The sequence below is a fragment of the Pagrus pagrus genome (genome assembly GCF_965226575.1).
Source record: "Pagrus pagrus genome assembly, chromosome: 19".
In the NCBI taxonomy this organism is placed as follows: Eukaryota; Metazoa; Chordata; class Actinopteri; order Spariformes; family Sparidae; genus Pagrus; species Pagrus pagrus.
The window spans coordinates 24,331,670-24,341,309 of NC_140203.1; the positions used below are offsets into that span (position 1 = coordinate 24,331,670).

The following is a 9,640-nucleotide window of genomic DNA, read 5'->3' on the forward strand; positions in this document are numbered from 1 at the left end:
TTTATATGAAAAGGTTGGATGGGCACCTTTGTCCACGAGACGAGACATGCACTGGTTCACTTTCATCTATAAAGTCTTGAAAGGCAACACGCCATCATACATCAGCATTTTATTAAATAGGTCTCATAGTAACTTTTCAACACGTTCAAGTGATTACTTTATGCTCAACGTTCCCCAGATTAACACTGAATTTGGTAAAAATGCTTTCAGTTACTCTGCTGCATCGTCCTGGAATACTTTACAACAGACACTCAAACTCAACACAATCGTTTCCATGGACCAATTTAAAAATATGATTTAAAAATATGATTTTCAGCTACTCTGCTTTTGAATGTAACTGTTTTCAACAATGTTTGTTTTTGTTGTTGTTTGTCTCTTTGTTCCCCTGTGCTCTCGACATCATTGTAAATGAGGGCTTACCCTCAATGATCCCCTCAAGATTTAAATAAAGGTTAAATAAATAAAATAAAATACAGGGGCAATAGTGTCATGAAGCAGATTGAGAACGTTTGATAAAAAACTACGGTAAGAAGCTACTTGAGGAATTAATTTGAAAAATGAAACCATATATATATGATTTGCTTTTCAAGCTGTATATCTCCATCACAAACCAGACTTCAGATTGAGAGCCACAGAGTAAGGAAGTCAGAAAGTATTGAGTGGCGATTAACACAACTAGTTGGACCTGGGACCCCCTGAAGTCGGAACCGGTAGGACGGCAGCAGGGTCACTGAGCTAGCAGGACATCGGCAGGGACGTTGAGCAGGCTTGACTCAAGATTTCTTTTTTGTTATTATACCTACGTAGGTACAACAAAACCATATTTGGCATTCACTCTACAGTAAATGTAAATAAAATAAAAGACATGTAACAGTAAACAGAATGTAAGGGAAAGACTAATAGACACATATATAGAACAGAAAGACAATAAATGTGTAAACGCAGCATCAATAATTAAAAGCAGCATCAGTGCAAAGTGTTTCCAGTGAAGTTAGTTAGTGGCTGTTCTGTTCTTGTGGCCAGGGCTTGATCCTCCTCATGGATGGATTGGAAAACCTTGACAATAGACTCCCCATCAGAGTCTTGAGGATGACTTGATAAACTTATCAAGAAGGCCAGCTCTATCTTGAGATGCCCTCTTGACCCAGTGCAAGTGGTGGGAGAGAGCAGGATGATGGATAAGCTGTCATCGCTGCTGGTGAAGGAGTCCAACCCCCTGCAGATCACTATCACCGCACTGGGCAGCTCCCTAAGCGATAGACTGATACACCCCAAGTGTGTGAAGGAGAGATATCGCAGGTCCTTCCTTCCTGCTGCTGTTAGACTGTACAACCAGCACTGCTCCCAGTAGACCTCACATGTGCACTCAAACTCTACACATATCCCGTTCTCATTCTCACTTTGGTTTGAACTAACTGGACAATTTTTATGACCCATATTTATTATTTGTAAATAAAAATGCACTGCCCACACTGTGTAGAATTACACTGTTCATATTGTATGAAAGAAAAACAAACAGATGTGCTCATCAGCCCTAGATGTTCTTAGCAAAGTACAAAAATGTAAATAATTGACATATAACTTCCCTAATCTCCTAACAAATAAGGAGGGGAGCAGGGAACTGATGAGAAGGGACAATCATGTTTCAGCACGGTACAGAGCAACTGGGCCAAGTGTGAGTGTGCCCTTAGGAGGGGAAGAGAAAGGAGGAGGAGGGTCATTAGCTGGGGTTTAAGAAAGCTGTTGTCATCTCTCCAGTCCAATCCAGAGGGAGCAAGCACCTCGTGGTGACCCATCAGGAGACCCCACCTCAGTTCAAACACACCAATAGTACATGCACACACACACGCACACACACGTACATGCACACTCTCTCTCTCTCTCTCTCACACACACACACACACACACACACACACACACACACACACACACACACACACACAAACACTGAGGTGAAGATTAGCAGCAACACATATGACCAGGGTCATGACAATGTATCAGTGAGTAAGGTGGAGGAGATGTTATTTTATGATTTTTAACTGGGTTATTGGACTATTTTTATGGAAAAAACACATCAGACAGACACTAATATTCAAAGCAATCTGTTTTTACTTGTTACAGAACATGTCTAGAGGGCATCTGGAATTTAACCCAATTGTGCACCCAAACTATATTTGGTGTGATGAGGAAAAATGGCAATTGGTCTTGAAGTGAGACATAATTTGGGCAATTATCTAACGGTACAATTTTTTTTAGATCTATTTAAAAAACACACTTTTGTCAATGGTCAGGATTAAAAATGATGTCATTGTGTGAATAAATGTCTATATTTCTTTACACTGCATGCGTGTTCTTATCTTTGATATTTGACTTATGAGTTCATAGATATCAAATACTTGATTGTCCTCCTTGTAGTTTCTGAGATACCATAAAGAAACTACATTTTTATTGCTTATTCTATTCTATCTATAGTATGATAAGAAAAAGTCAGCCTTCAGCCAAAATAGTCTGACCCAATTTGAAAATGTCTTCAGATGTTTGCATAGGCGGGCCCGAGAACACTTCCACCAAAGGGGTCAAAATTACAGTTGGGAACACAGAGGCTGATAAAAGTAGACAGACAGACAGACAGACAGAGAGGCGGACAGACAGACAGGCAGAGAGACAGACATGCAGGCAGGCAGACAGACAGACAGATAGGCCACAGTACATCAGAAGAAAAGCTTGTGTGTTTTACGGGTGATGCGTTGTAAGGGACATTCTCCTTGTTGAGATAGAACGTTGCTAATTCTCTGAAGAATTGTAGACTCAGTGTGATGAATCAGATCTCTGTAATACAGGCAGCATGGAGAGAAGACCCACAGTGTTGTCTTCCAAATGTCTCTGACTTAAATATAACAGAACATTGGTTACATACTTTATGACAGTTGTTAATCACTCCTTCCATAAACAATGACCCCATGATGTTTGTGTTGCTCATGCCTTTCCCAGGACAGTGACCCTGTGATGATTACAGTAATTGGACAGGAAATGTGATCCTATCTACCTTCCTGTTAACACTTGAGGCAAAGACATCTGCCCCTCATATGACTTCCTGACCTGTTGTAATACTAACAAACCCCCACACCTCCCCTCCTCTCACCCTGATATGTTCTCTACCATACATTCATTTCTGAATTCAAAACTATTTCATTGCCACAGCGTGTAATTGAGTGTGCAACCGAGAGATGGCGACAAGACAACATATGGATTCACACCGCTTGTTAATCTATGAAGAAGAAGAAGAAGAAGAAGGAGGAGGAGGAGGAGGAGAGTGTACGACAGCCACTGGTTGAACAGCTGGTTCAGTCTCCTGGTCCCTGAGCTCACACTGACACTGTCCGGTGCCTCCACCATGTCCTCCACTGACCAGACGCGTACAGACCTGGGCCGGACGCTCTGTATCATCACCGGGGCCTCCAGAGGCTTTGGCCGGACTGTAGCGAGGGAGATGTCTCGGCTGGTGAAGCCGGGCTCGGTGCTCGTCCTGGCGGCCCGCTCCGCTGACGATCTGCGGGCTCTGAAGGTGGAGCTGGCCGAGTCGGAGGCAGGCAGAGCGGGCCTGGTGGTCGAGTGTGTGGTGGCAGACCTGGGTGAAGTGGAAGGACTGGAGAGTGTTGTTAGAGCATCTGAAGAGGCCTTCACTGAAGACATGGACCACATCATACTGTTCAACAACGCCGGTAAGAAGACACCTGTAGAGCCCGGTACTGTAGACTACCAGCAGGGCTCAGCATCACTGATCCAGGCAGGTTTAAAGTTCATACAGACAATTTCTTCATTAGAAAAGAGTTTCAATTCGAACTATTGGTTATCAAGAGTCACATGGAAACTGACTCTGGAAAGATAATTGTCATTTTCAAAATGTGTAAGTCCCATCCACCTCTGAGGTTTCTGTAGAAATCTAGAGGGATCAGTAGCTCTAAACCCGGACTAATACAACAAATCACTTGTGCTGATGGATATTAAAAGAGAGGTAAGTGAGAAAAACCTGTAGTTTTTCTTTCATTTGGATGAAACTACACTTTAATGCTCTGACCAATGATTGGGCCCGCCGGATGTTCCTAGCTGATAATAATAATAATGATGATAATAATAATCACAATAATGATAATAATAATAATAATAATAATAATAACAATAATACAATGTAAATATAAATTGCTGGTCATGCTGTTTTATTTTTGAGAGGTAAAATGCTCTTTAAACATACTGCTAGGAACTTTTGTCTGGTTATGAAAAACTCAATGTAATGCTGATGCCTCTATATGACCTTCATCAGCAAACCAGAGACCATCAGAGAGAAGACTCTAAATGTCTGTGTATCATTTAGCATGTTAACAATACAGGAAAGCTTTCTTCAGCCCATGGCATTAAGCTTCAGTTTGGGCACCCTGCTCTGCGGTAACATTCAGATTTGACCTGCTTATGTGCACAGGTACCCGTCTCATCGTTCAAGCTCTCTTTTAACCCTCTTCAATTATCATTTGTGTAACACCAGTTGATTGTGACATTCAGTATGTGTGAGGATGGAGACACACTATAACACCTCCTTCCTTCTCACCCCAGCCTCCTTGGGTGATGTGTCCCGCTACACCCAAAGCTTCACCAACATGGCTGAGGTGGACTCCTACTTGTCTTTCAATGTCAGCGCCTCACTGTGCCTCACTGCCAGCATCCTGAAGGCTTTCCCTCAGCGTCCAGGTTTAAGGCGGACTGTGGTCAACATCAGCTCGCTGTGTGCCCTGCAGCCGTTCCGCTCCTGGGTGCTGTACTGCACCGGCAAGGCTGCCCGAGACATGATGTTCAAAGTCCTGGCAGAGGAGGAGCCGGACCTGCGGGTGGTCAGCTACGCTCCAGGTGAGGAAGTGTCCGTTTGTGCTTGTTGCATTCAAGTCTAAACTGTCAGTCTGACACTGAGAGTGAAAAGAAAGAAATGAAGGTGTTCCATATCAGCCATTACACATACACATACACCATCATTATCGTTATTCTGGAGTGATTGTTATCATCATCTTAGTGATGATGAATATTATTCATATTGTTTTTTCTTCCTTTTCCTCTATTTTTCTTTTCTTTTTTCCTCTCTCTTTATACCTCCACTGACATTAAAATTATAACTGTAATATATAATTGTATAATATATATTGATAGGCAAGGCAAGTTTATTTGCATAGCACAATTCAGACACAAGGTAACACAAAGTGCTTTACATGGGCATGAAAATTACATTAAAAGACATTAAAAACAAGTAGGAAGTCATCGAGAAACAAAACATTAAAACAAGTTAAGAAATAGGAAAATAAGCTAAAATAGAATGGGTTTAAAAGAGACAAGACTGAAGAATAGAAGTCACAGTGCAGTTCACAGCCTTACAATCGCTTCAGGAAAAGGCAGTGTCAAACAGAAAGGTCTTCAGTCTTGATTTAAAAGAGAACAGCAGGATTCTGAAATCTGTTCTTTGACAGACAGGAAGCCAGTGTAAAGATCTGAGAACTGGAGTGATGTGATCTACTTTTCTGGTCCTTGTAGGACTCGAGCAGTGTATGTATGTATATAGCTAGCATTTATATTTATATACTATTTTTTATACTATTTTTGTTCTTTCTTCTTTTCTCCTTCACTCTCTCCACCACTCAGAAGCCATTCTCCTGACTGCACACACTAATAAATGCCACTGGCTCTCACACACATTTCCAAACATACTTAAACACACTTAATTCACATACTGTATACCCTGCCTAACCTCTATAATCACTCCCTCTGGACACTTACCACATAATGTTTAATGTTTGTTATTATCTGCTTTTTCTGCCCAGTGTTGACCGCCTTGTCTTCCTCGTTGTTGTTTAAAGTTGTTTTATCTGTTGTTGTTCTGTGTGCACTGCTTTGTTTTGTGAACTTAATCACCAATTAAAGAAAAAAAAAGAATTAAATGTACACCTCAAGCAGACAATAACCAGTAATAAACACTCCACAGCTCCTCTGTACTAAGCAGACAAATGTGTGCATTCTGTCCATTCCAACCGTGATCTCTTTGTCTTGTTTGGACTCTTTAACCTCATTCATGTCTGTGTCCTCTGTACTGAACCAGGCCCTCTCGACACAGCTATGCAGACAGTGGCCAGATCCACAACAGCTGATCTCAGTCTCAGGAAGTCTTTCACAGACATGTTTGCTCAGAGCCAGCTGCTCAGCTGTGAGGCATCCTGTGCCAAGCTGATGAAGCTGCTGCTGGAAGACACCTACACATCAGGAGCTCACGTCGACTTCTATGACCTGTAGACACAGCATAGGCACTCATAGCCGGTTAGCAGTGAGCCAGATTATTTATGTGTGTGCCTTGATTTTTGATTGAAAGCTTTATACCCTTTTTACTGCCCTGACCTATTTCACAAAGAGTCATATCACCAAGCTACTTTTGGTGTTAATGGACCTGAGATCTGTGAGTGCTGTGATCAGAGGAAAACCTACAGTATCTGTGTCGTTAGTCATATCTTCCCTCACATTTATTTCATGGAGTGCTTGTATTGTCAAAACTATCCCCCCTAAATCATTTACTGTATGTTTTACATCATCAGTTGATATTGATATTTTAATAATGATGTTCTTGATGTTCCTTCTATCTGTCTGATAAATCCTAACTACAGTGGAGTCTGAAGTGTTAGTTTTAAGGTGCCTTATTTGTGATATCTGTTACAGTATGTTAATGAGATGCTGTCTTTTCTGAATACTTGGACTCAAATAGTAATGAATGCTTCTGTAATGCTGAACATAGGCATTTTAATGTGTGAGGGAAAATATGTTCCTCTTTTTCTTTTTCACACAAAATTATTTTTCATACATTCCTCTATGAATGACTTGTTATTTCTGTAAAAATGTTGATGAGAAATTTATATTTTGTACGTGCAAATATAATCTTAGGCTGTTTAAGCAAATCAGAACTGTGAACATGATATAGTGTATTACAGAAATGCATTACTGAGGTAATTTTTGTTTTTTTGTTTGCCTTTTAGTACATGCCATTGACTGAAGACATTCCTACATACAGAAAGATCATAGTACATATAAGAGTGATTATACAAAGTTACCAATTTAGAGAAAAATTAACTCTTTCTATTTTTTTTCTTTAATGTCAAAAATCCCCATTTGTGCACCTTTAAAACTATACAGTATATACTGTACTTCGTAGCACGAGCTAAAATTGTAAAATTTGACCTGAGGGTGTTCATAGATGGAAAGCATTAAACAGCAGGCACAGTGAGCTGAACATAGTGATGTGTTTAGCTGCTAAAGAGCAAGATAGTGGACTTGAAATGCAGATGTTGGGCCATGTGTTCTGCATATAGACAGCTGTTCATATCAACATTATATGATGGTAATATGTCAGTGTTGCGTTGACAGATTGTCCTGCTGCCCCACACAGGGCCGCCAATGAGTGGATAAAGGGCGGCAAGTTTCCTGGGGCCCTGCAAGGGGACCAGCAGTAATCATGTTCATCTTAATAAACGTTTCTTTTAAAGATATAATATGTAAGATTGATGAATTAAAATGTGTAAAAACTACTCTACCTTTGTTCTATTTGTTGTTGAGTTGTGTTCATCCCAAATGTTTCCTACAATGTACAAACCAGAGACATCTCCTGTTGCGATTAACCTCCAGGAGAGAGTCAGAGAGTGAGGAAGTTAGTTTGAGAATGACATGAAACATGATTTGAATTAAACTTTTTACCTTGTGAACATTTGTGCCTGAGTCACGTACTCAGATTTCCATCAGCAGTGGTTGTTTAATGGTGTGTTCAGTACCAGTGTAATGAGTTGACTGCGGGATTATGTGTTTATTTGTGCTACTCATGCAAGTATATATTCGCTCTGAGATTACTGCACATTAGCCGTAAATTAGCGAGCAATGGCACACAGTGAGGGTGTGTGTGTATGTGTGTTAGAAATGAGGTCAACCTCTGAGTGAAGTCAGCACTCAGCAGACTCTGGTTCTCTCTTCTTTTCCCCCTCTCCTCTCTGTGACGTTACCTTCATGAAGTTAAGTACATTTCCCCTCCAGCTCCAGTCAGCAGTCAACATTACAGAACATAAACACCCGACAATGGAGGTCACCTCTGCGGATCACTGCTGCAGTCAGATTGATAAACAGGAGTGAAGATAAATCCACTTTTTAATCCCAAAAGTTAAAAAGTCATCTCTGAGCTCTCCTCTCGTCAGTGAGCGGCTCCAGATCAGAGCAGAATCTGATGTGACTCCGGGTGTTTATTCCTCCAGAGGGTCCGGCTCTGCACCAGACTCTCCTCCAGACCTGGCCGGCTCTGAGATGCTGCAGCAGCTATTGCCCTCACCCTGCCAGCGCTGCCCACACAACACTGAGTGAGATACCCCTAGTGGCAAAAATGACATATTGTCCAGTTAAACCAAAATACTTACCTGCTTACTAAAACAACAAAATAAAATGTTTGATAGTGAGAACACCTCCTGAAAATATTATGAGGTATTTTTTGTATTCAGCATCAAACTAAATGTTGGCTAATTTTGGTAAACTTAATAATAATACCAAAATAATAACCAAATAATAATGTCAGGACCAACATTCTTTAGTCAGCTCAGAATGTTTCCTCCAGCCTGGCTGAACGTTACTTGCCAAGACGCAGCATCAGTGAAGGAGCCACCACAACCTGTGTGAAAGAGGATGATGTGGATAATAGTAAAGACTGTGTGCATGTGCAACAGTAATATGAGTGAAACAGATCTGGGGAGGACCCCTTCACTGGACCTTTTCAGGGGCCTGGCTGTGTCTGTCAGCAAAATAATAAGTTAAAGATTGCTTTTAAAGGATAACTACCGTTTTTTACAACCTGGACCTTATTTCTAGCAAAATATATGGTCATTTACTCACCCAGATAACTTTGGTGTCATTTGAAGTCGTTCGGACGAAATTAGATCCAGCGTAGCGCCGATATATCCATATAATGTGAGTGACGGGGCAGCGACACACAGCCTCTATATAACGCATTATCTGCCACGAAACTAGTTCATTTCACCAATATTTTGTTACGATATGCTAATGCTATTCCCCTCTGAGTCCGGGCTCGTCCGTTATCAACATCCGGGGTCAAACTAGCAGTAGCAGCTACAGGTAAACAAGCTGGGCTGTCGCGGGTGCGCGCGCAGCTCAGAGACGACATCTTCCAGGTCAGAGGTAGTAGGGCAACCTACAGACCCCGGATGTTGACAACAGACGAGCCCGGACTCAGAGGGGAATAGCACTAGCGTATCGTAACAAAATATTGGTGAAATGAACTAGTTTCGTGGTAGATAATGCGTTATATAGAGGCTGTGTGTCGATGCCCCGTTACTCGCATTATATGGATATATCGGCGCTACACTGGATCTAATTTCGTCCGAACGACGCCGAATGACACCAAAGTTATCTGGGTGAGTAAATGACCATATATTTAGCTGGAAATAAGGTCCAGGTTGTAAAAAACGGTAGTTATCCTTTAAGGCCTACTGGCTGGGGGAAAGTGACAGGCTATGAGTAGTTTGATTATGTATACAGTACAGACCAAAAGTTTGGACACACCTTCTCATTC

The 9,640-nt window shown here is 41.4% G+C and overlaps 1 protein-coding gene across 1 annotated transcript; it reads left to right on the plus strand.

Annotated features, from left to right (window-relative positions):
- The first annotated feature begins 3,303 nt into the window (after positions 1-3,303).
- On the plus strand, positions 3,304-6,884 carry spra (sepiapterin reductase a). The gene is made up of 3 exons (XM_084383117.1): positions 3,304-3,722; positions 4,609-4,899; positions 6,134-6,884. The coding sequence occupies exons 1-3, from the start codon at positions 3,395-3,397 to the stop codon at positions 6,322-6,324; spliced, it is 810 nt and encodes a 269-aa protein (XP_084239243.1). The 5' UTR covers positions 3,304-3,394; the 3' UTR covers positions 6,325-6,884.
- Positions 6,885-9,640: the final 2,756 nt, after the last annotated feature.

Excerpts from the sequence above, each read along its gene's own strand:
- spra (XM_084383117.1), top strand. The coding sequence starts at position 3,395 with ATGTCCTCCACTGACCAGACGCGTACAGACCTGGGCCGGACGCTCTGT. Across the intron at positions 3,723-4,608 it reads CATACTGTTCAACAACGCCG|CCTCCTTGGGTGATGTGTCC; the intron begins GTAAGAAGACAC and ends TTCTCACCCCAG. Across the intron at positions 4,900-6,133 it reads GGTGGTCAGCTACGCTCCAG|GCCCTCTCGACACAGCTATG; the intron begins GTGAGGAAGTGT and ends GTACTGAACCAG.